At 40.3% G+C, this 26,827-nt stretch overlaps 1 protein-coding gene across 2 annotated transcripts in view; it reads right to left on the bottom strand.

Moving 5' to 3' along the window:
* GRIN2A (glutamate ionotropic receptor NMDA type subunit 2A) overlaps positions 1 to 26,827 on the bottom strand; it is a 156,919-nt gene that overhangs the window by 43,838 nt on the left and 86,254 nt on the right. For both annotated transcript variants that reach the window (XM_005487641.4, XM_014267491.3), the window contains exons 5-10: positions 18,135 to 18,249; positions 9,465 to 9,670; positions 7,905 to 8,073; positions 7,639 to 7,792; positions 3,047 to 3,172; positions 251 to 480 (exon numbers count right to left, since the gene is read on the bottom strand). In XM_005487641.4, the coding sequence (XP_005487698.2) occupies positions 251 to 480; positions 3,047 to 3,172; positions 7,639 to 7,792; positions 7,905 to 8,073; positions 9,465 to 9,670; positions 18,135 to 18,249 (1,000 nt within the window). The remainder of the gene's footprint in view (positions 1 to 250; positions 481 to 3,046; positions 3,173 to 7,638; positions 7,793 to 7,904; positions 8,074 to 9,464; positions 9,671 to 18,134; positions 18,250 to 26,827) is intronic.

The following is a 26,827-nucleotide window of genomic DNA, read 5'->3' as shown; positions in this document are numbered from 1 at the left end:
AATTGATTTCTGTAATAAAATAAAGGTGATTTTCAGTTAATGCAGCTACTTTTGAATAGGCTATGCAGAGATTTTAAATATAGATTGATGTTTTCATGCTTTGGGTCTTAGGTTTGTTAGTTAAGCTTGCATTCAGAAGGAAATCATCCAGTTTTAGTTCATTATCTTGCTCAGAGTTTTTATCAGGAAGTACAAATTTGTAGAAGGATTATGGAGATGCACACTGACACCTTTTGAGCTGAATACCTACCTTCTTATCACTCAGCCCAGTCACTTGGTCAACAAATTCCTCTTGGATCATGAAGGCAGCTAAGTTGGCAGTGTAGCTGGCCAGGAAGATGACAGCAAAGAAAGCCCAGACTGACACCATGATCTTGCTCGTGGTGCCCTTGGGGTTCTGCACAGGCACAGAGTTGTTGAAGACCAAGCCCCAGAGCAGCCACACTGCCTTTCCAATGGTGAAGGACGGCCCATGGGGATCTGAAAGTTCAAAGAGCACTTAGCTCAGCCGCACTTAAATTAAACCTTGCCAATATACCATGCAGGGACAACCCATTAGTGCCAGAGACATGGTTAGAAAATATTTTGGTATATATATTCACTGTACTCCAAATATACTCACAGGATTTACCATAGGTACCCTCCATTGCAATGACAACGAGTTCCACATTTTTAAAGCATAAGTCAACATTTTTCTACGTGGCATATGGTTCAAAATTTTTAAGATGAAAATGGAAAGGATAGGTTTGGAGGAGAAGCAGGCTGGTGTGTCTCCTGTAGGAAGAAATGTGCCACACTGTTGCCCTGTCAGTTTTCTGTGCCAGCAAACATGTGAAATGGAAAACTGGAGGTTTAAGTCTTAATGATTCAATTCTAGTTCTTTTCTTATCCAAATTATTTTTATCATCTCCAGTCATCCAACATTATGCTTTTTGAACATTATGTAAGCATTTTTAAGATCAAAGTGTGTGAATGTGTCACCTACTTTTAAGCACCTTTGTACTCAGAGCATGAATCAGAAAGACAGAACAAAGGAGCCACCTCTATAGACAGGGAATTTAGAGCAAGCCAGGCTCTGGCTGCCTCACATGTTCAGAGTCAGTTCTGTGGCTTCAAATGTGTTGACATTACAGGTGAAATTCTGTCCCAGCTAAGCCATTCTGTAACTTTTGTTATTTCTATTTTGGGTCATCTTTTAATTCACCCCAAAGCTGGGAGTGGGCAGCATGCTGCCCCCAGGCTCACCCAGGGGCAGAAGTGAATGAACAATGTCATTTTCCACCCCAAAGGCCCCATTTATGGAGCCTGGGAGAACCAAGGGCAGTCATTCTCACGCAGCCCTAGGTAGGCACAGTGCAATCACACATTGCTCATAACCCAGACTCCCTGCACCCTCAGTGCAGAGAAATAGAACTCCCCTGACTGTGACTCATTTGGCCTACTTATAATTATCCTTTTTTCACTTCAATTGCAATTTAGTCAATAAGCTCTGATGCAGAAATCTGTAACTTTATCTCCTTCCCTGCCCTGTCCCTTTATCCAAGGGGATGCACATTACAAATATAGATCTAGCTATTCATTTAAACTATAATTTATGTTAATAATAATTCAAAGATTCTTAAAATAATAAAACCCTAACTGGGTATACTGAGTGCATGTTCTCATTTCAGTAGAAATGCTCTCTAGTGCAGTGCAAATATTTCACAATGCAGCCAAACTCTACATCTCAGATTATGCTCCTGTTCTGCAGCAGCACTAGGAAAACAGAGTGCCGTAAAATAAACACATTGGAGCTGCAACTACCTTCTAGACATATTAAGGACTGAGCTGATACAGGAATAATGTGCATTTTTCTGAGCAACAGTGTTACAGAAATTATATGCCAAGGGAGCAATCTAAAGTTCTGTTTATGCCACGGGGGATTGTGTTACCACTGAGATTCATCCTGCAAAAAATGCCAAGGGAAATGAGAGATGATAAACTTGTTTGTTTGGGTTTTTTGTTTTTTTGTTTTTTTTTTGCTATTCCAGATTTGAAATTAATGGCAGCTAGATTAGTGGCAAGTCTTTAGAGGCAAGTTGGGATGGTCTAGTGACATAACATGCCTTTGTAGCTGTAAGAGCACTAAATAATCAATTCAGGCACAGAACAGAACAGCCAAGCCCCTGGGTCCCAGTGTCTATATTCACCTTTGACTTCTCTTTTAACACAGTGTTTATTTCAGACAGAGGTTACACATTTACCATCTTATTAAAATGATAACATCATCTGAACATTACAATAATCCACTTTTTCAGGGAACAAGCCAGCCATTGTCTAGAATAAATCATTTGCTTTTAATAGTGCCCAGAACTGTGTTCACCAAGCTGGAAGATTTCTTGTTATGAAACAAGGCAAGAATGATTTAGAAATTTTAACAAAGGCTGCACTCTGAAATGTCACTGAAGAAATGGGATGATGAGGGCATGGTGAGATATGGAATCCTCACTCCTGAGTCAAAGTGCAGCTTTCACTGAGAAAGAGTTAAAACAAAGCTTGTCTGTTTTGAAAATGAAGTTTCTATAACTGAGGGTGCTACACAGAGAGACGCCCTTCTGCCAGGGGCCTCATTTCAAGGCTAAGAATTCTGATATTTACAGGGACTGTACAGAACTATGGACAGTATAACTGCTATTTTTCAAAATACCCAGAAGACACAGTATTTTAGGTAACTTTCTCTGAACTGGTCATCAATTTGTAATGGCCAGGAGTGGAACATATTTCACTCCTGACACTTTATGAGTGATGCCATGTACTAACCAAACACTGCCTGAATAAAACTGATACCACTTACCCTGCTCCCTGTCTGAATTCCATTGAATTGGAATTACAAACATGACCATATCAGCCTTCAAGAAACCATACTTTAAATGAAGAACATAAACAGTTTAATAGCTAATTGCATTGTTTTATTCCTATGTTATGTTAATTTTAAAAGATGGAGACCCAGGGATGGGAAATACATATTTTTTAATAAACATGGAGTTGAGTAAAATGCAAATCTTACCTCTCCCTTGTGCTAAGTTCCTGTTGTATCCTACAGGACTAAAGTACTCAAATATAAAGACAGCCATGGCAGACACGATGAGAAGCATCACAAACATCATCACCCAGACAGAAGCACTAAAAGGCTCTGCAGCAAAACAGGAGAAACAGAAACACAGTTCATTAAACCAGTCACAGCACAAGAATTCTAATGTCCTCACCAGGCAAGCCCAGCAGCTTCCTCTACATTAGCTTTTCCCAACAAAAATAACTAAGCAAATAACTAAGCAATATATAATGAACTGCTGTTAGTATATTTAGACAAAATCCATAAATTCAAAAGCTGAAATGTAAGTTGTAATTAAAAACAAAAGGCTGCACACTTTTCTTTGACACTGATGGTCCATAATTGGTTTGACTTGCTCCTTATTCAGTCCACAACCAGGTTGCTGTGTCTATTCATCCTGAATTATAGAAATTTATCAACAGAATGGTCCAACCTCTGTGACTGTGTTTCTGCAAAGCAAAAGCAATTAAGCATATGTTTAATACACTTGGTAATTCAGGGAAGTAGACTTCTCTCTCATTTTCTATCCAACAAAAAGTGTTAGAGGAGGAAAGATAAATACTTGCACTCAAACCAAACACTTTTGTATAAGGATTCTTTTCTCTCTGTGTTTACTTTCATCTAACACCAATGAAGATGATATTTTTATCAATTGCAACCACATCCTTCTGAATGTCTCATTCTCATCTGGGAGCAAATTACTGAAATCAAAAAGATTTATGGAAAATTGGATGTCAGTTTGAAAGACAGAAGAACCATAATTACGTAAAAGAAGTAGGCTGTAGCATAAAACTAGAAGCAGCTTCAAATATCAGACTAAGCACCAACTTTTTAAAAGGACTCCATGTCAATATCAAATATCATATAACCTTTCCAGCCAAAGATTCTGTCATTTCAGGAGTACCTGTGGTATCTGCTTTGGTACAAGGATATTTGTTAGAAAGATTAGCATAGCAAAATAATATCTCTTTGTCAGGCCAACTTATTTGGGGCACTTCACATCATAACTTGTGCAAATAAAGCAAGTGTGAGCATGCTCTGAAGTGTGAGAAAGCAAATCTTAGTATACTATTTCTAATTGGGACAGAACCAAGAAACAATAGAAATTACAGAAAATTCATGTGTTAAAATGTTTTGCCTGTTTTTGAAAGCCCAAGAAGTTCCTCTCTTGTAGCTTTTTCATTTTCTGAATTTAAGATTAGAATCACTGATTCTTCCCTCACTGCAGGAAAGGACAATGACTGAGAGCTGAAATGTTCTAAGCCCAACAGCCCAATCTCAGCCTTGCCCAAACTCAGATGATTCACCCAGAATAGAATAAAATGTAATAATTTGTGCCCAAGCACAGAAAACTCATGAGCTCTTTTGTCTTTGCTATGATTTCTTCAGAAATCTGTGACTTAGACGTCCAAGACCAAATAACAGATAGCCCCACTGGTGCTTTTGGATGGTAACTAAGGCAAAGCAGGGACATTTTAAACCAAACTGTTTTCCCCTTGCAAAGGAGCAGTATTTTTCAATTAGTAATTTTATTTTTAAGAGAGGATATGAGGTTCATTCACTGTAATCATTTGTATGGGAGAGAATGGAAAGTTAGGAAAATAACAGAATTTGTGGAAGGCAGAGAAAGATCTATGTAGATGCAGCCACGGAAGGGACATTATATAGCCAAATACAGTCTAAAAATATTTTCTGAATTCAGTTAGCAACTGGATTAAATTGGAATTCATGTAGAAGTACTATAATATTTTGACAGCATTCTCACAGAAGAAAGCAAGGCTGATAAAACCCTTATCAAAAGCAACAGTGTAGAAACAGCAATGGTAATTTGTCAAAATCTAAAGAAGGCAAAGGGCAAAACAAGCCAATGCACAAAAGTGAGCTATAAACAAGAGTTTAAGCAGAATTCTCTTTAATAATTTAAGGAATCTGGTAATGAGGTGGTGAATTAATAGAAGCAATAGGAAAACAAGAAGCTATTTGGGATAGCAAGCAGTAAGATTGAGCAAGTAGAAAATCAACTGAATAACAAAGTCGATCTTCCTGTCATATCAGAGATCCAATTACACATACAGCACTGTGCTTTGATTCTCAAAGGACAGGAAAGGAACCTCCCTCAGGCAAGCAGCAGGTTTTAAAGGAATTTTCAGTAAAGCTATAATATGGCAGAAAAAAACTAATATGTGATTTGTTAGTGTATATTTCAAATGACTGACAACAGAGAATATCAAGCAAGGAAAACATGTCTTTGAATCCTACCTCCCACCACCAAAATCAAGCTTAAAGAAGACATTAAATAAAGAGGGGCATAGATTTTGTATTCCATCAATGCCTCCAGAAAAAAAAGCTGACCTCTCTTATGAACTCTCCCTCTGAAAAATACAAACATGGAGATTTAAGGTTTTACTTTATTTATTTGGTTTTTAAATCAAGTTGAACCAAAACTCCATAGAATCATTAAAAGAGTATTTGTAGATCTAGCATATATTATCTCTAGTACAATGTGAAAATGTTTTACCGTGGATAAAATTCTCATTTGAAGGAGACACATCAGAACCAGAACACAGCAGATAACGAGGATGAGGCTGTCACAGCCCATCAGTTACTCAGACCTACTGGGCACAACAACTGACTGGAAAAATCTAGTTACACAAAATCCTGTACTTGTCCACATTCATAGGAACAATTCACAAACCCAGATATTTCAGGAACTGTAATCAAGTGCTACTCTTCAAAAATAGTACTATATCTGACAGATTTTTTTAAAATCTTTTAAAAGTCTTACATAAGGTGACTCTATTCTCAGACAGTTATTTAATTGAAACAAAATCAGTCTGTGAATAAATTCAGTTATCTGCCTGATAGTATTTTGCAAGGCAAAACATTTTACTACTACGCACACCTCATCAAAATACACAGTCAATTCCAGCAAACTGGCAGCTTCATCTATGCCTGGAAAAAACAGAGCATAGACTTGATTTATTGGTGCAGTAAAATCAGATTTCTTCAAAAGTAGAGCTATTTTAGAGAGCTTTATGAGAAGGGGTTCTTTTTTTGTTTCTTTTGAATTATATACACATCCAACTAAACCAATAACATTAAATGCATTTTAGAAATCTAATAACTCTGTTGCTTGTGAAAAATGCAAAAGCAGCTTCTCTTTTGATGGTGGCTGTAAACAGGTTTGTAAGGGAGAAGTAAAAAATCAACTGCACTTGCACTTTCGAAAACACCCCAATTTTTATTTCCAATGGTCATTTCAACATGTTGCAACTGCAACTTAAAAAATGAACGTTACAACTCAATGACTCAAAGAAATAAAGATACTCTCTGAGTATTTTTATTACAAGTACAGTTTCTTGCAATTTCACTTAAAGTCTTTCATTCATATCAAACATCAGCAAAATCTACTTAGGTATCACCACATTTGGGAAATTATTTGATTACTCACTGTGTCATATTTACTTGCATCATCTCTGTAATGTTCTTTTATGGAAGAGATATGAGAAATAAGCTCTGTGGTTAAATGATGATTCTTGTGTAAGAAAATTCAATTATTTGCCTGCTTGCATTTGATATTACACCACTGATCTGCTCTTCCATGTCTGTGAGCAACTTCAGGGGGAGTGAAGAACTTCCACTTAGCAATTCAGGACTGGTCTCACTGCTGACCCAATGGACTTGAAGATTCCAAACATTGCCCTACGATACCTGGAATATACTGACTATTTATTTTTCCACTTAATGGTTTTAGTGCCACTATTCCAGTACAAGGTATCTTTAAAAATAGTAGGCCCAAATACATCATGGGCCAATAGTAGGCCCAATACATAACAGCATTCTGGGTACTTTTGAACCACCTCATGGCTGATTCTCTTTTCTGCTTCAGGTAAATTCAGGCCAAACATTAAAAGAAACTATAAACACTAAAAGAGGAGAGGGAAACAATGAAAGGAAAAATGCACAACTGAAAGAAGCATGCAATAAAAGAAGCCCAGAGTCTTTGTTTCCTTATCCCACCTCCAACCTTGCATTTCTTTGCTCTATCTCCACTGTTCAGATGCATCAATGGAGAAAACACTCAGCTCTCCAGTGCAGTAGTGTGGTGCTCAGAAGCCAGAGGTATCTGTTACCAAAATAGCTTTAAATGATATCTAAAGATAAGGAAATTGTTCTTCAACTCTACAATGGTTTTTCAATTATTTTGTGAACATTAAAAAGATATTAAGCAAAGCTAAACAAGCATAAGTTAGTTTGTAAGGAAGCAAGGTTGAGGATGTAATTTTCCTAACTGAAGGTTTTAGGGGATTCTTTTTCATACTGAAATCACTGTCTTTGGTTTTCACTTTCAGCATCCAAACCAAGAGCACTGTGTCCATGTGTTAACGGTCATGTTAATCAGCACATCAACACAGCACAAACTTCTTAATGTAAAATTCAAAACTCAACAGAACTGTGTTAATGCACTACATATCTTAACACACAATTAAATCTACCCAACTCCACAGAAATGCAGTCAGGTTATCTGGACGGGCTGGGGACCATACCTAGGAAAGCAGACGGTGACACTGTGCCGTTGCTCCGTGACACCATGACACTGATCCCCGTCTCCACAAACGGCACCGAAAAGTCAACGACTTCCGAGCGCTCCTCGTTGATGGTGAGCGAGCCCACGGCCATCACTGCCCGGTGGTACACCACCTGGTCACGGGGACAACACACACCAGGGTCAGCACAGAGCTCCTCCTTCCTCCAAAGAGCCCAACCAGACATCGCTGAGTCCTTAGGAACTCTTTTACCCAAAAGAACTCACTTCACCAATCATCCCGTTCCACACGTTATTGACTTTTTTTCCATGCTTCCCATTCGTCACCAAGTACAGGTCATATGTGAACTTGACAGTTTTAGACAACTTCTTCAAGATATCAATGCAGAATCCCTTGCAACACTTCTTTACATTCGTTCCCTCATTAGTTTTGTTGCTGTCAACAGAGAAGACACACATAAATATTCCTGCTGGGAAAAACAGAGGCAGCACAACAGCCAGATACAGCACACTGTGAAACAACATTTTGCCACTCTTGTGAATGACCATGTTTTTCTGAATCAAGGCAAAAATAACCCACAGGATGCTTTTATAGCTATATGGTGTTTGCAGCTCCTGCTAATCATGACAGAGTTGCTTGGTGAGACAGAAACAACATTACCTCACATGACATCCTTCTACTCCAGGATCCAGCCTCACACTCTGCACTGCTCCATCAAGACATACAGCCTGCTCTTACTAATCTCTCTCTTAGGATTAGATTAAACTTTTATTACTTTTACTCTCAAGACATCAGACTACATGTCATTTAGTAATTAAAGAACATGTAAGCTATAAAAAGGCCCAGCAGTTCACTGTGCTGGAAATGGATGCATCTTCTCAAAGTGCACCTTTCCCTGCACTAGGAGAAGGTGAACTTCAGGCCACCTTTAAGTGCAAGGATGCCAGTTTTCTCTTCATCTTTTTTTTTTTTTTTAATGTTCATTTGGGGACCTCCAGAACCTTTTAGTATATGCAACTTCAGAAGGCAAGGCAGTATCTTACAGCCTTTTGGAAAAATTAAAAATTAAAATAAAACTAGATTAGATTAGATTAGATTAGAACTGAACAAAAAAAAAAAATTTCTCTGGACTTCAGGAAGCATGTGTGCAACCATTTAACAGTCTCTGGAAATCTTCAGAAGCATGCATCATATTCCCTCACACCTGATCATAAAAATCCTGTTATATTCAGTTCATAAATACACAGATCAAGGCATAGAGCAGGTAAAACACCACTGACAAACGCACACTGATTTCTTCCACTGATTTCTAATGACTGCTATGAAGTTATGGAGAACTGAAAGAAGGGGACTTTTCTCTTGATAGTAAGTCACAGTGTATTTTATGCTGGAGTAGTTTATTCTATACCAAATTTCAGCATAAACTTAACATTTTCATTAGGAGACATTTTCAAATTGTTACAGACTAATGAAAGCAGGCGTATCTCAACACAGCTGGAAACAACTCAACGAGAGCTCATTAAAACAGTCCCATTTTGGAACACAATCTTCTTCCATGTGACTGAAATAGGCTGATTTTCATTGACTTTGAATTTACAATAAACTTACTACCTTGTTAATAACTCAATGTGACTTACACGTGTATAACCAGAAACTCTCAACTTTTTAAAAAGGAGGATGTGCAAAGAGCATTCCATGAGGAAAGGGGGGAAAGGGAAGGGGGGAAAGGGAAGGGGGGAAAGGGAAGGGGGGAAAGGAGAAAAGGGGAAGTGGACTATATTTTTTGCAGTCAGGAAAAGAAAAGGGAGCATTGTACATTTACTCACTTAAGTTTGACAAATTTGCGGCAGGGCACGGTGTTTTTTTGGCAGCTCTCCATGAGGGGATCCACATCCTCCACGATGACAAAGGGAGCCTCCTCCAGGGTGACAATGCTCAGGTGGTTGTCGTCGGGGTCGCTGTCGGCGAAGGAGCTGAACCTCGGCCACACCGAGTACTTGAGGCTCAGCGAGTTGTTCTCCCACTTGCCCACCTGCAAGGCCAAGAGCCACAGGCTGCTCAGAGCTGCGTGATGGTGCTTGAAAAAGGGGAGCCAATATTAAGTGGGCTGGAACACAGGTACAGGGAATTACATGGCCAGGACAGTTGGATTGGGGTTTTGTTGTTAAAATTACTTTAAAATTTATCAGCAATTGCATGAAATGAGAAAATGCACAGTGGCAAAGACAAATAAGGTACATTATTCTAATAAGTAACTGTTTTATACCAACTGGGTGTTATCAGTTAATACCATCTATCCCCTGGTGCTACATGCACTGAAATCTGACATTCAGCTCTTCTATTTGAACCAGAACAGCAACCAAATACTCTATTTGCAACCAGGATCCATTTGAAGTTATAAAAAAAATATTTTTTAAAAAATCAACCAAACAAACAAACCCCAAACAAAAACCCTAATGCACACTCACACCTACGCATCTGACCAATAACCAAAATAATCACAATGTCATTTCAGTATCTTCCCAAAGAGAAGACTCTTGTGTTCTTATACATTGAAAAGCCATTGCAAAAGCCTTTACCCAGGCTTTCACTGAAGCCAGACCAAACCACATTTTTAGTAAGAATTTCCATTAGAAATAACTATTTTCCATCAGAAGGAACTATTTTATCCTTCCAACTGCTGGGTACTTTTAAGAAAGCAAACCCCACTGCACATGAAAATTTCTAGCTTATTTACTATAAAAAATATCCCTTCTAAATTAACCCACATTTCTTTCCATTTCCAGATCACCAGAAGGAGGTTTATGATTTAAATATTTTTGAGTCTAGTGTTTTCCTCCTCAAATTGTTTAACTACTTTCTATCCAGAAATCTAATTATATGTTTTATCTGATGTCAGATAATATAAATGAGCTAGCAATCCACATAATTTATAAACCTAATGCATTTTAATAATTCTTGAGCTGCTTAAGCTAAACAAATGACAACATAATCATAAGACTGTTCAAATATCTGTTTTGCAAGGAAAATGGTGGAAATTAGCAATACAATAAAAGACTCAGGCCCTTAAAAAAATTTAAAATTGTTATCTACATTCTGTCTTCTAAAGACTTGAAAATTAATCACAAAAATTCCCAAAGAACATGATTTATATCCATTCCTATTTTGGGAAGCCTATAAGCACATGACCTTTGCAGTTTTCTTTCCATCCTGTTTATAAGTCAAGATGTTTTACTGAACTTTCATGTAGGAGGCAGAAATGTCAAATCTCTACTCACTTAAATTAGGAAATTCAAAGTATCTCAAGGGAAGTAGGAATTCTCACTCAAATCAATAGGAGTTCTGTATATGATAACTGTGTATATATATTTCTAGTATGAAATTTAACCAAAGCCTTTAGGAGAAAAGCCAGTTCAGCCCCAGGGGAACAATCTATTGTTTCTATAAAGAAACCAGTTTAACTGTGGAGGTGTGGTGAGCAGTGGCAGTGCCAGCAGCGTGTGCTGGCTTACGTGAGCTCACATGGTGTCGTCACAGCCCTGAGCACAACACGGAGGTGACCATCTGGAATGGGAGGATTCCAGCCAGCCCAGGCCCTCAGACAAACAGCAAACGTGCCAAGGGATGCCAGGGATTTCAGAAGTGGAAAATGTGCCTGACCGTCTGCCTATTCCACACATCAGCAAGGAAATGTGATGGCATTTGTGTGGTCAGGAGGGCAGCAGATCCCAAACCACTTGGGGCAGGATGCTGGGAGGAGGCAGATCCTGATCCTGGAGCACATTCCCTGCCAGCCATCCCTGGCATCTGCATCCCTGTCACAGGGAGCACTGGAACCACCCCAGCGAGGTCTCCAAGTCCTATCAAGAACACAGTGATTGCTCTGGTGCTATTAACAGAAGAACACCAAAGTTCATGGTATTCTGATATCATCATGGAAGCTTCAATGGGAGCAACTCCATTTTACTGTTCTGAGGAGGATATAACCAGACGCATTTAAATGCCTGGATCTGGAGAAACGCTTATTTGTTTTGAGAGTTGCGTCTATGAAACTGCTGTGTTGAGGTAGTAAACACAGTAGTATGTATTTGTAAACCAAATTTTTAAAAAGAAAATTCAAGCTGTGGGTAACACGCTAAAAATGCAGATATGCTCCATTACAGAACTGTCAACATATCCATTTACTGTGCTATGTACAAATGACACAAAATATCCAGAGACTTATAAAAAATTTCCTTCATTCCTAGTTATATTGATAATAAATATGGGTTTGATCCTAGAGAAATACAGAAGGTGACCTTCACTTGAAGAAATAGAAACATTTCTGTGACAAATTGTGTCCCAAACCATAGAAGTCCTCATTTATAGCCAAAAGAATGGAAATTACATTAAAAATATGGTTTTATCAACACATCAAACTGTTGATTCACTATGGTAGGTGCAAAACTCATCTTCAAGTAAAGTCATGCAATGGTACATACAACCATTGTATTTCTTTTGAACTTGCACATTCTTTCCTATTTTCTCTGACTTCACACGCAGTCTGGAATATTCCCTTTGGTTTAATCTCCACAGGATGCAAAAAGGAAAGAAGAAAATAGCTGAGAGAATGGAAGAGCTGGTGTGAAGTCAGACTGAGGTAGCAGCCACAGGGTGCTCATCTCTTCTCATCCACTGTTGCTCCCCACATCTGACTCTGGCACAGGTGCTTTGACCACCCCATCCAAGCCTTGTTATCTTTGGAAAACTGCAGCCAAGGAGAGTGAGAATGAAGATTTTGGTGTGATAATGAAAAATTTAGTGTGTTTCTACGTGGCAGACAGAGGCCTGCACGGGTACACACTGCTGTACCTCAGAGTCCCCTCCTGCTGCATCCCAAAGAAGTCTCTGAACAATGCAAGGATGATTATCACAGCCCTGCTCACACACCTCACGGAGGCCATCAAACCAGAGAAAAAGAGCAAGGCCAGATCCTGAGCAGAGCTTCCCTGTGTGCCTGTGCTGGCACAGAAAGAGATTCTGTCACACCAGCATATCTCACCAAAAACAAACCAATACCTCAGTCCTGTCACCCTCCTCCCAGCAGACGGGAGCTGTACACAGCACACACCCATCACCCCTTTGTTAGGAAAAATGTTACATGACAACAACGATACTAAATGCACTCCCAGGACTAGCCAGCCAAACCTTTCAAAAGAGAAAGATTTTTCAGGGATGTTCCTTTTACATTTAACACACATACATTGCACAACAATACTTTTTGAGCTGTCTCAGTTAAGAAAATAGTGCTGAGCAAATAAAAAATCTAGCCTATCTTGCTTTATTGAAAAACTATTTACTACTATTTTTTCATTACACTTTTCCACTTAAAAGAAAGAGCTACTATGGCAAGCTTTAAATCAATAACTAAAAAGCTAAAATAGATTTTTGTCAGGTTAGCAATAACAGCTGCAGAACAAAGCACAAGAACAAAACCCTTCCTCCAGACACAGCATCTGCTGTACACCACCTGCTGCAAACCTTTGTGCCACTTTTATGTTTCTGAAGGTCCATATTTCACAATGGCACTCTAAATTTAAGTGACAAAATATGATGCGAGCAGTTCCATGTCTTATTAATAAGAAGTGTTTTTGAGTCTTGAATGGTTTGAAGACATCCACTTAAAGACTTTGAAGTTTCCAAAATTTGCTGCAAAATTCTCATATGGGGAATGCAAATGTCCTGCTCCTCCCTCATGGCTGCTGCTGACACCATCAGGAAGGCACCAGTCCTGTGCCCAGCAGGGCTCCAAGGAAAACAGCATCCAGAGAGATTATAAACAAACAGGAGGAGAAAGAAAAGCTGCCACCTCCTGCAGCCTCATTTTTCAATACAGAATTATTAATTAGCACTCACCAAATCCTCCGGGGCTGGTACAGTTTTGGTTCTGGGCAATGTCCCAGATAACTCTGTGCAGTGCCAGAGCTCAGGCTCATACCAGGGAAGCCATTTTAAGAGTTGATTATGTCATTAGAAATAAAGAGAGATAAACAAATTGACAGCTCATTCTTCCATCTCCCAGTAGGGGAAGATTTTTTGTCACCTCTGCACTCAGTGAAGACCTTACAGCTCTCCAGAAATGCCCAGACAGACATACCTTTACTTCAGAGAGGGAGAGCTGACCTCAAAGTCTTCTGTTCTCTAATATATAGGTGTAAAGAACAGGGGCAAAGCACACCACCTTTGCTTTCCATGGGAGTTATGAATCCTTTACAACAGCAAAGAGGTGGGATCCTCCTTGGGAATACATGATTTAAGAAATGCTGCATAATAGTTGGTGCAATTCAAACAATTCAGCAGAGTAAAGGTCAAAGGAAAGGCCTTTAGGCTAGGCAGAAGCTCACTGATACAGAAACAACATGCAATTTTCAGCTGACAGTAAGTGTCAGGACAGGCATATTTACAGCAAGGCTAAATACACAAAACAACAAGGATGGAATACAGGGAATGACAACCCAACAGATGTTAGAGAGCATGCTGCTGCTTCTGCTATGGGCAAAAAGAATATATCACATTACAGCACAGAGCTACTGACAAAAGATACCCCAGCAAACAGATTATTAGCTCAGGCAATTTCATCTGTTCTAGTTAAAATATCTGCATTTCTCACCAGTGTTAGGGAATATCCATCAGGAGACACAAGGATCTCTCATCTGTCATGACCCTTGCTTAAATCAATCGAGGTTTCACAAGAAATTACCATGGAGCACCTCACTGACTTTTTTATCCCCACGGTACTCTGACCAAAAGCTCTGTCAGAAATTTGCCTGAGATGGGGTTGGGTTTCTCAGCTCCTGCCCAGTGAAGCCAGCCCCAGGAGCTGTCTGTTCTGGGCTACATGACAGTGGATGTTGGTAGCCAGATGGAGCTCTCCATGAAGACCTTGGTTCATTTATTCCAGGCAGGAACCATGCACCCTCTGCCCACTCCTTCCTACTTAGATACAAATGTGTACAACCCCACACAGAGCCTGTAAACCTGGCATATGCTACTTAACCGGAGAAAAATCCAGTTCTGCATTAAATCCCGCATTAGTGGAAAGTTAAAGATGACAGGCTCTGCTTAGAATAAACCTGGATTTAAAGGAACAGTTCTTGCAGTGGTGTTTCATTAGCAATTGTGCCATGTAGTATGCAAATTCACCCAGAATACAGACCGCCATGGTAACTTTATCTGCATCTACCTGGAGCATCAGTAATTTTTCATTATCTTTACACATGGAACACACTCATCTTTAAATGCAGTCTTCCCCACCTCACTTAACATATGTGATACACACTGCTAATTAAACTGCCTACTTTTGCCACTGCTAATCATATTCTAGCATATTACTTTAATATTGGATTGACTTTGTTTATTTCCACATTAAAAATATGCTAAAAAAAAAGGGAAAAGCCAGATTAGCAGACTGTGAGGTTGATGGGCCAGGTGAGACACACAGGTCCCACCTCTCTGATGTAACATGAAGAGGGGAGCTGCAGCTGGGGCTGCTGAACCTCTGAGGGTTGCTGAGCACCAGCACAGTGATCCTGCAGGGCTTTGCTGATATTTGGGCAATACTGCTAACTCTGGTAAATTTATCAAGTTTCACTTTAACGAGCACATTAAGCTTGTCGTCTTAAAAATCTCTTGCCTGAGAACAGCATCCCCTTTGCCTGTCAAGAATTTGAATGTCAGTGTCAGAAGTTTGAGAGCTGCTTTAGGATCTGTCAAAATATCTTGCTGGATGCCTGTGAAACATGCCCAAAAAGTGGTTTTTCAGTCTTCAAACTATTATCGTTCAAACAGCTTTCTTTAGCATCTGATATGGGACAAACCCCTCAGCCAACCCCACTTACATGTGAAGTTACCACCTCAAAGTTTCAATACTGAGTAAAGAAAAAATAACTTTTTTTCTGAGGGGTGAGATAAATGTTCTCCAGCTATGGTAGAACAGCTTCTCTATAACCCTAAGATTTAAGTGAAGTATATCAATTCTGAAACCAAAGAAAAATTGTATTTGAATAAAAGCAGTTTAAAAAAAAAGAAGAGTTGGTTTTAAAAATAAATCTTGAATTTTTAGGAGGATACCAGGTAAAAAATTCTTCACTTAAAACACAATTACTCTTTCTACATAAATAATAAATTTAGCTACTTGCAGTATGCACATTAGTTACATTATGAGGATTTACAGGCTGTTGCATTGTCATTTTTTCACATGAGTAAATTATTTAATTAGATACTAAAACTTGATTTTTCCATATAGGATTGAGGATATTTAATAAGACTTCAATAAAACCATTCTGTGATATCCCTGCTACACTGTAAGAGAAAGGAGAAGCAAGTGTCTGTCTGGAAACTCAGAGCAGCAAATGTTAGATCTCAGATGAGTAACTTTGACAGTTTTGAAATTGAGCAAAACAGCTCAAGGAGAAAGGAACAAGAGGAAAGAAATTGCTTAAGAGATATGGGGTAAAACCTGCAACTTGGAGAGAACACTGAGACAACACTAGAGAGCTGTTCAAACAAACCATGTGGAAGAGAAAGGCCTCCTCAATCTCTCAGTCAATGGGGCTGAAGTGCATGGGGACACTCTGCTGAAAAGATGTGGGGTGTGCCCAGACAGCCCAGAGCTACATCCAGCGTGCCAGGACAATTGATCAGTCACTTTATTTGTCCTCATCCACAGAGGCAGGATCAGCCTGTGGTCAGGAGAATCAGCCTGGTGGTGACAGAGCGTTCTTGGCCGCCTCTCACGGCTGCCCTCTGACAGAATTCCTAATTAGAGCTGGCCCCTTTCCACAGCCCTTCTGGAGCAGCGCCAGAGCTGCCCTGCCCTCACTCCTCACCCCACTGGGCACCAGCAGGGCTCCAAAGAGGGCCACACACCAGCACACACATCCCTTTCTGCTCCTCCTCCTAGAAACCCCTCAAACCCGACAGAGAGCAGGAAGGGATTCACCAGCTGGAAAACTGCAGAGACAAGGCCAGGACGAGCCTCCAGGGAGCCCAGCACTGCAGGCGAGTGGGCACTGCTGCCCTGCAACCATGGCAGGCCCTGCACAACCCACCCCAAACCTCATCCTCCGACAGGGACTCACTGGAAGGTTAAAACAGACTCCAGTTATTTCTTGGAAATAATTTTGATTCACATATCCAGTATTTCTTTGCTGCTGTTAGATTATTTTCCAAAAAAAAAAAATCAAACCCATCTCTCCTTGTCCTTTGAATGGTGTCTTTAGAGAAGTTTCAAGGTACAAAATGTATGAAATTATTTTAACATAAGCATTGTTGGCTGCCTCTTTGAGCCTATTTTCTTCCTTTGGCACCTCATGCTAATAATATTCCCCAAGCAGTGTAATATTTTTCCAGAACATTATATATGATATGCAGACTGTTGAAGAATTTTAAAATAGGGTAAGAAATTTTCATAACAGTTAGTGAGCAAATGATTCCTCCAAAGATTCAGATTGACACATTTGGAGAGGATTAAATTTATCCAGAGAATTAAATTTGCATCAAATGAACATAAAGAAATACACAGCATAATCTAGGACTACTCTCTGTGTTTCTGCATGACTAGCATATTTATTGAGATGTCCTTCAGTAATTCTGATTTTGTCATTATTATTCATCATCATGAAAAGTCTTGTAGTCTTATAAACTGGAGTTTTAAGCTGATTCAATGGGGTTTTAAAACTATAAGAAAAAGAATTCATAAATTTCAGCAGCAATTTAGATAATGCAGAATTACATCTCATGAATTTAAAATAAAACTGGTGGATGATTAGATGTATGTTTTCCTACAGTCTTATATTACAAACAGTTTCCTAAAACAAGTTTTTAAACATAGGGCCACAGCCTGCAAAACTCAGAGCCAAAAAAATCACAGGCTGAGACTGGAGTTTAAAAGAGATGATGCTTGTGGTAAACTTTTTCATTTACTACTTGCATATATGATTAACATTGATGCTAGAACATTTTTCCTTCTAGTCTATATAGAAGTCTATATGGAGATCACTCGTCTACCTGGACTAGTCAAGATTCTGAATTTTTTAGGTAAACAGGGATAGGAACATTACAAGTTGGGGTTTTTTTAAGTGTGCTTTTACTTAAAAGTAAAAAGCACACCTTTTTTATTATAAAAACTGTCAAAAAATACAAAATCAAGAAAATAAAAGGGATGGAGTGGTCAAGATATAAGAACCCATCCAAAATCAAGTAGCTGACGACTAAACTTTTGGACACTTTTCAGTTATCCATTTTCCATTGCTACATTTTAAGCAGAACTGGAAATGCAAGGTGCGTTTCATAGAAATCTGAACTCCACATGGCTTTTCTTCACTGATCTGTTAAAGCCCATCAGATATACTCAGGATGGTGCAAAATGGTCCCCTCTGAGAGCTGTGGCACACCTGCAGGAGCAGGACCCCTGAGCTGTGACAGGAATGCATCCCCAGGCCCACAGCAGCGCTCACCTTCTCCCACTCACGCTCGTTGTTCAGCACGATCACCACCAGCCTGGGGTGCGCCTGGTACCCGTCTGCTGTGAAGGACAGATCTCTGCCTTCCCACGTCACATTCATCATAAACCTGCAAGGCAAGGAGGAAAAGTTCATTGGAAAATTAATGGGCTCTCTGTCCAGCAGTTATCGAGCAGCAAGCGCAGTCACCAGCAGCACGGATGAGGAGATCCATGCACCAGCCAGTGCTGTGGGAATCCTGTGCTTGCAGCGTGGGGACTCGGGGCATTTCAAGGCAGTTCACAGCTCAAGACAAAGCAAAATATTGTTGGTATGTGAATTATAATGCAAGTCATCATTTTTAACAGCTTCCATGTTACATATGATTAATCTGTCCCCTCCCTGAATAATCTTTCTGGCACTTTGGACAACCTCACCAGTTTTTCAGGAGCATTTTAAACAAACCCACATCACCTCTGTGGGTAGCGTTGTACTACTGTGTCACTGAATAATACTCAGAGCAAATACTCAAATCATCCAATCTGTGCTCCCCTGTTCAGACCTCCAGAGTCCTGTCGGCTCCTCCCAAAACTGGAGCTACACACAGTGGTGTTGTGCGACAAGCATAAACTCTACCAATGCCAAAACCACACATGAAAGCTTTGAAGGTGTTGGTAAATATTCAGTTCAGTAATTTCAGAAGAAAAAGGATTTATGTTTTTATTCTTTTGTGTTTAGCATAATTTTCAACAGTTTTCAAAAAACATATGAATTAATTAGTGTTTTGAATAAGGACAAATAGAAGGATACAAAATAAAATACAAAATAATGAAATTTTTTTAAATTTCGTTGAAAAAAACCAAAACTCCACACTGTTAGTGTAAAGCTGACAGGGCTATCCCCACAGTAAGAGGTAGAACTGCAATTCAGAGTCTTGGGAAGAAGACAATGCATCCCCCAGCCCATCTCTGTGGTCTGAAGTTATTCACATTGAATTGCTCTGAATTGTCACTGTATTTAATTGAAAGAAATTCAGCCCAAGACTGATGTAGACAGAAGTTCAGATGTCCATCCTATAGAGAGATGTGTTCTGAAGGGCAGAAATTCACTGTTATTCATACATTACCCGTAGTGATTTACCCACAAGACACCAATACTGTTTTATATGTTTATATTGGTTTGGAGGGGATTTTGGGGTTAGTTGGTTGGTTGTTATGGCTGGCTTTTTTAGCAGTAGTGGCAGCACAATCTGCTGGGGAATGTGACACAGACAAAATTCCTCAGCTCCAGATTCAAAGGAGAAGGCTTTGTATTGACATAGCTGCCTGAAATCCCAGTAGCAGAAGCACACTAAATAAACATATATAGAGCCAGAAGAAATAATGGCATTGTATCATAACAGTTAATAAATAAATGTGCACCTGGACAGCCATATTAACATCATTCAGCACCAGTTTGACAGCAATTTGTAAATTCACCCATTGTAATAACTCACATTTCATTACAGACTTCCAGTGTCAAAATTTTCCCCTTGACAGAACTTTGCTGTCCAGTTGAACTAATTTCCTGTATATTCCATTTTTCATCCAGCAGTGAAAGATCTTGCTTGGGAACAAAAAGCTTGTCTGCCACCTTGAGAGGCAGCAAACACCAAACAGGATTTACTTGTGCTCACATGTAGGGAACCAGCACAACATTCACTGTGACCCAGGGAGTGAAATGCCTGGGCTTTGAGCACAAGAGGAAACCAAGGATGTGCTGTGAAAACAGGCAATACTTGCATTTGCACCTCTGCACCCTGCCCCAGTTCACACCCATGAGGTAAAACCCCTCACAATTAATAAATCACCTGACAAGGCCAGGCAGAAACTGGAGCTGAAGGCCAAGCAGTGTGTCCCCTGCCAAGGGACTCCAGACACACACCCTGCACTGCACCAGGCTTTTGTGCTCACCTGGGCTTTTAACCACACTGAAAATGGTCACTGGACGGGAGTTTGAACCCTTCCTCAGTAGGATCACCTGATTTCAAACACCACTCGTCATATTTCAGGCTTAATGGTCAAATTATTTCAAACACTATTCATCATATTTTGGGCTTAATGTTCAAATGTCCTAGCCTGGAAGCCAGGCAAGGGCCACCACAAGGTGCAGTGCTGAAGCTCAAGTGTTCCAAAAAGACTAATATGAACCACAACTCTAAAGTGGAAAATTGAGCTCAGTGTATATTTTAAATCATGTGAATTTACCAGCTATTAAGTAAGGAAACACATTTTGCAAGGTTTGAGGTTTTTTTTTTTTAATTCCCTAATCTGAAAAGTCTCTTAAAATTGTGTTCTCTGATCCTGATACAAAGGTGCGAGTGACGCACTCTGAGCTACCCCAGATTCTCACACTGCAGCAATAAGAAAGAACTTCAAAGAGATTCTCGTTTCCCCAAGCACATTCTTCTGTACAAAATTCATCAGCTGCTGTGTTCTCCAGAAATCAATGCCTACAACCTACACTTGCTTTTGAATTGTCATTTTTCCTCTGCAAAGGACAGAAGTCCTGCTCTGTTTTACTGGCCAAGATCCCAAACTGCTTTTCCTACAAAAAATGCCCAATGCTTGTCTTCTCCTGGTTAGGAAAAATGCTGTGAAAAATTTATATTATGTTAGTCTTCTAGAGTTTTAAGTTTACCCAAGGTTAATTCTGTGCAGGAGGTCTCTGGCTTGTGAATTGGATAAAATATATTTCTGAAGTAGCTTTGGAAATGCAAATTCCTGTTCTTAACTAAATGAGGTGTTTAGTTATTTGAACTCCTTACTTTGATGGGGCAATTAGCGACATACCTTGGATTTGCAGTTAATCTGTTTTCATTCCTCATTAAAGCTACAGCCTTTGCAAAGGCACGACAGCACAAGGCCTTGTGATGGTATTATGACACTGAGAGCTTAATTAACTTTTGCAAACTGAAATTTGTAAGATTCCCCAGGTGATACAAAATGGCACCATTTTTCTGACAGAAGTTAAGCTGGTCTCACATCGAATCCAAAACAGGTCTTTTATCATGCAAAGAACCAAACCTTAACTATGTATTTAAAAACACTTTTAAACATTTATACAATTCTCTTTTGTTTGTCACCTTCCCCAAAAAACTGAGAAGTGTTGGAACACCACAGCAAAGCACTTTTGCTGTTGTGTTCACAGCAAGCCTTAGAAGCACCCAGGTTACAAACTTCTCTAAAGGTTTCCAACTTCATTTTTCTAAGCCTCAGAAAGATCAAGTAGTTCACACAGAGCTTCAGATTAATGCCAAAACTGCAATATTTATCCCTGTCAAAATTCTAGCTTTACCCTGAAAGCCAGAACATACTGAAAAAGCTGGGGTTTCTTACCCTGTAACAACAGTATCACAACTTCATTGACTCCAATTCAATTAACAAATGGGTGAAGACTGCCAAAGGGATCAGGGCTCAGTTTTCTGAGCACCATTTGCTTGGATCCAATATTGCTGACACAGAGGCACCTTTCTGGCCAGACTCCTCACAGGAGACATGGACTTCCTCATCCATGAGTGTTTGTTAAGGATTTCCTATACTGGATGAGAACAGCAGAAATCCTGGAGCAGAATCTTGGAGGTTTTGTCAAAGAAAAAGCAAACGTGTTTGCAGGCTATGGCATTTCTTTTTGTTGGGCATTATTTTAAGGAAAAAAAACCCTATAATTTTATGTAAATTATTAAGGTCACTTTGTTCCAAAGAAAGATGAACCCTAGCCCTGGTTTCAAAAACTTCTCAGGGTGACCTGAGAAAGCCACCAAGGACAGAGTGGAAGCACAGCAGAGCAATCCCATGGCACAGAGGTGGGTGTGAGGGCACCTGTGAAGCCTCAGCACTGTCCAGGTGCTCCCTCTGGGTGCCAGGGAGGAGCATCCTGAGCAGGGACCCTCTGCTGCCCACCCACCTGAGTCCCAAAGACCCTCCAGGACTGGTCAGGCTCAGGAACACAATCAGCTCTGCATCAAGGGGCTTGTCTGTAATTGGTGTGAAATTCACCCAGAATGCAGCTCCCAAACACACCAGCAGCTGGGAAAAACAGAATGGGGAAGGCAGAGGCATTGATGAAAATGTGTCACCTCTAAGCCACCTTCTGAGGAGAGAACTTAATCCCTAAACCTGTAAAACAAAGCACAGGGCCTGAGAGCTGCAGGGAGCACAAAGACCAGGGGACTCCTCTCTGCCTTGAGTTCAGAGCTACATTTTCTGCCCTCAGATGAGATAATCACACTTGATAAACTCCCCTGGTGCCATCATCAGGGACTATCATTTTTATTTAGCATCTTCTTCACCGTGGGGCAGAATTTCAAATCTCTGAGAACTGCAGGCAATGAAGAGAAGCAGGAGAGGCTTGGGGAAATACATCTTGCATAAGAGAAACTCTCCCTCTTCTCTCTCAAACAAGGAATTTCCAAACTGAGATTTAAAGCAGATGAAATGCCTCAAAACCAACATGTTATCTGGAGATATTTCTCTTTCCTGCAAATAGTGTAATCCCAACCATTTTAATAACCTAGACAGCCAGCTGATCTGGGCTTGGCATTCACTCAGCCTCATACCTAAAAAGGCAGGAGTGAATGCAAATTTTGTCTTTTCTTCTCTATCTTGTTGAGGCTCTGAACTGCTGAACTTCCTTGCTATGATTCATCCATGACATTTGAATGATACTTATCAGTAGAAACCCCCAAGACACATTATTTATCATTAAGAAACAGATTTCCTCTGTAATATTAAATCAAAAAGTACTTAATGTAGACTATATAATGTGTGAAGTACATACAGAAATACATCTGCAATAGAACTCTATTAAAGAAGGTACTGATGCATTTTTTAAAGTAAATTCTATATCTTATGCTATGTAGGATTTTTTTTTTCTAAATTCAAACCTTTTGCGGTGATGCAGAATCACTTCTTCCTCTTGTGCAGCCTCCTCCTCCCCCTCCCAGCCCTCATTCCTGCACAAGGGTCCCCTGCTTTGGAGCTGTGTCTCCCTAGGCCTGGAGCCAGCAGGATGAGTAAAGCTTTGGGAGGATCTGCTCAGTGACTGTGCAAAAGGAGCAGCATGCCAGCTTTGGGACCTCCTGCCAGCTGCTCCTCCAAGCACTCACTGCCCTGGCCCTGGGAAAGTCATCGTGCCCCAGCTCTGCGGACAAACAGCAAAACTCCTGGGGAACCCTTCTGAGAGGGAGGCGAAGGGAGGGAGCACAGTTAGGAATTCGGGCATATCCCAGCTCCCTGGGTGTGCCACAGGTGAGTGTAACTGAAAACCAGAATGTTTAGCAAGTTAATTCTATTATCAGCATCAACATTCCAAAACCAGCCCTAATTTGATCACATACTGCTGCACCACCTCAGAAGCATCCCCAGCTCCTCCCCATGATGTGTGCCTGGTTTCCTGCCAGGGGATGGTGCCTGCAGCAGCTCCAGCTCCAGGAACATTTTCTGATATGCTGATGTTGAGCCCTGAGGGCAGGCTCCACTCCACTGCCAGAGGCCATGCTTGTTCTCTTGTTTTAAATTATTTCAATTATCACAATAACAAGGTAATGTTCTAATCCAGTAACTGTTTGGTACTTTCTGTTTCCTAAGCTGACCAAACCTGGGAGAAAATTCTAATACAGATTTTCAGTAATTTCTTGAATCACTTTGTAAATAAACCAGCACCATGCTGGGGTCTCTGGGGCAGTGTTCCCCTACAGAGCCTCTCCTTTGTTACCTGTGAAGTTTAGTTTTCCTTTGGACTCCTACATAATTAGCTAAATATCTATACACCTTCAATCATCCAATAAAGAAGATGATACATATTGTTCCCAAGTCTTCTGACTAAAATGAACAAATCCTCTATAAATTGGCTGTTGATCTGTAAGTGGGAAAATATTAAACAGATTTGCTGGATTATTCATCAAACCATTGTGTCCCTTTAATCGCAGATTTTGCTCAAAAAGAGGCAAATCTATCTGTCATGATGGAAGCTGGAATCAAAATATTGAACTTGGTGATTGACTATCAGGACAAGGGGGACAGCAAACCCTCTCCCTCTGAAGAAGGTGCTGTGCTGAGGGATAGCAGCAGCACAACAGCAAGGACAAATAAGCTTTTGTCCCTGGCCCTGTGGACTGCCCATTGCTCCTGCTCCTGGGATGACAAATAAAGGAAATTGTGCTTGGGAGGGTAGGATACCCTCTGAACCTACGCCCTCACTGCTGAAGGATGGGTCTCTAAATCCTCTCTACAGCTGGGCTGCATTGCAGAACAGAATCTTACCCCACATGGCAAACACCTGACTACCTATGGGCAGACACATCTTTTTGCATTTCAGGACCAGCAGGGTTGGAAATGCTGCAGTGAAATGTCTCTCCCGGGGTCAGGATTTCCATACACACCATGAGTACTCTTGTGAACAAAGCAGCACCATTTCAATGCACAAAGCAGCAGCATTTTCCATGACTGGCAGGGTTATTGTGTTTTGCTGTTTGTTTGCTTCTGTGTTTTCCCTTTTTTAGAGAGAAAAAGAGTTTGTTCAACTGACTTGGCATTAATGAGGTGCTAATTCTATTTATCCTGCTGCGCCAGTATTTCACACAATAGTGGTTTTCTGCCTTGCGAGACCTGGGTCTTACACTGATAGAAAAAGATGATCTGAATCAATACAGATACAAATATACATATATATCTGTGTTTTTAATGCATTGGAAATGAGCCCTGTATTTTATTATAAATCCTTTATTCATAGAGAAAAACTGGCTTTCCTATGTGTACCAGAAATGAGCATTGATCAGATCATTCCAAAAACTAAAGCAAACCTTATTTTCTTCTGGGTCTAAGAAGCCAATAAATGCATCTCAGAATTGCAGTGATGGGGGAAAGACAAATTGTGTGCTTCAAAACAAATATACCTTCAAACCAATTTAATACTCAAAGGATTTGAGAAAGAGGGAGGAGGAGCTTTTACTTCACTGCTTTCTTTGCATAGAATTTCTTCACAGACATAAAATGGCTATCTAGATGTTTTTAAAGCATTATTAACTTCCATTTACAAGCAAATTAGCTATTATATCATAGCCTCAGAATACTATCCTGGGTTTAAAGCTGAATTAGACTGCCATTACAATAGATGGAGCCTAAAGTTCCTGGGGTTTGTCTATATTTTGAGCTTTGTTTTGCTCAGGCATCCCCTTACACAGCCCCTTCCTTGACTTCCACTGAGTTCTCTGTTCCTGAGCTTGCAGCAGCATCCTCTTGATGCACCCAGCCCTGATTCCCTGATGGATGGGGGTAGAGCACAGCAGACCCGAGGTCCATAATTTATTTACAGTTCCTTTAGCCCTTTCCACTGGAACATCCTCCAAAATCCTTTCCTCAGGTTAGTTTAATAATACAGAACATATACATTTGTCTTGTAGTTTGCAATATGAAACTGCACCGTCTGGGATCTGAAACTGTGAAGATTCCATTTCAAAATAAAACCCCAATTAGGCCATTGATTTTTCATGTAAAGTAGAAAAGTAAAATTAATGATGAGGATGAGAAAGTCCAATGAATTTATGTAATTCACCTTGGCATGGAGAGCCTGGTCAGCTCCCCAGGATTACTTAGTCCTGGTAAATGCTTGTATGTACTTGACTTGCTAGCAGATTATATGTGACAGGAATAGTCTTGGGGAGTTATTACATAAGAACGACTATTTAAAGTTTATTTATTTTAGTATAATTCTGACATTTCTAAATTAAAAAACAGCCTACTTCTTGTTCTTGTGGGGTTGGAGAAGCTCAAAGAATCTCCAGTACAGAAAAGGTATTTTTACTTCATAGCTCAGTGTTTCACATCAGGAGGAGACTTTTTTAACCACAGTGCACTACAGCTTCTCCTATTAATAATTCCTGGGTGCATCATGCACTGCGTGCTGCAGAATCTCCTGGTGAAGTCTAATCTCACTACCCCAGCACTCACAAGCCCTGTTCTTGTACTCATGCAGGTTTAATGAGAAAATAAAGATTATTTAGAGAAATACAGCTTATGCTGGGTTCTGAATACTTAATTCAAGTCTACACTAGTGTATTAGTCAAACAACAGGGTAGGAGCCTTTTTCAAACCAGGGTCAAGTTTTTGTGCCCCTTCCAAGAGTATTTTAAACCCCAACACTTAGGACAGAATACAACTTAACTTTCACAGAAACTGGAGTTCAATTATTAATAGTGCCTGCTTGGTTTGTAGGTCAGGCGCTGCAGTTCAGGCACAGAATTTGGTGAACAGGAGGCTCCCACTGCTCCCTGGCACTGCCAGCACACACACCAAGAGCCAGCACGGGGGTGACATGGGGGGACAGTCCCTCAGCAGTGCCTGCCCTGCTCTGCCCTGAGCCCAGGGACACACAGGGACACGCCAGGGACACTCCACGGCTTCCCCAGAGCCCTGCTGGGCCACACAGCCGCCCACAGCGGCAAATCCTGCCCCACAAAGTGACTCCAGAACATACCGAAAATCTGTATTAGAATTCTCTCCCAGGTTTGGTCAGCTTAGGAAGCCGGAAGTACCAAACAAGTTACTGGATTAGAGCATTACCTTGTTATTTTGGTAATTAAAATAAGTAGGAAAAGCAGGAAAAGAATCGTGGGGCTTCGGCAATGTCTCCAGGGAATTTGTAGTTTTAGAGGCAGAGGTTCAAAAATA

Source organism: Zonotrichia albicollis, chromosome 16 (assembly GCF_047830755.1).
Source record: "Zonotrichia albicollis isolate bZonAlb1 chromosome 16, bZonAlb1.hap1, whole genome shotgun sequence".
NCBI lineage: Eukaryota > Metazoa > Chordata > Aves > Passeriformes > Passerellidae > Zonotrichia > Zonotrichia albicollis.
The sequence above is the reverse complement of the archived record's forward strand: the minus strand, read 5'-3'. Positions and strand labels throughout refer to the sequence as shown.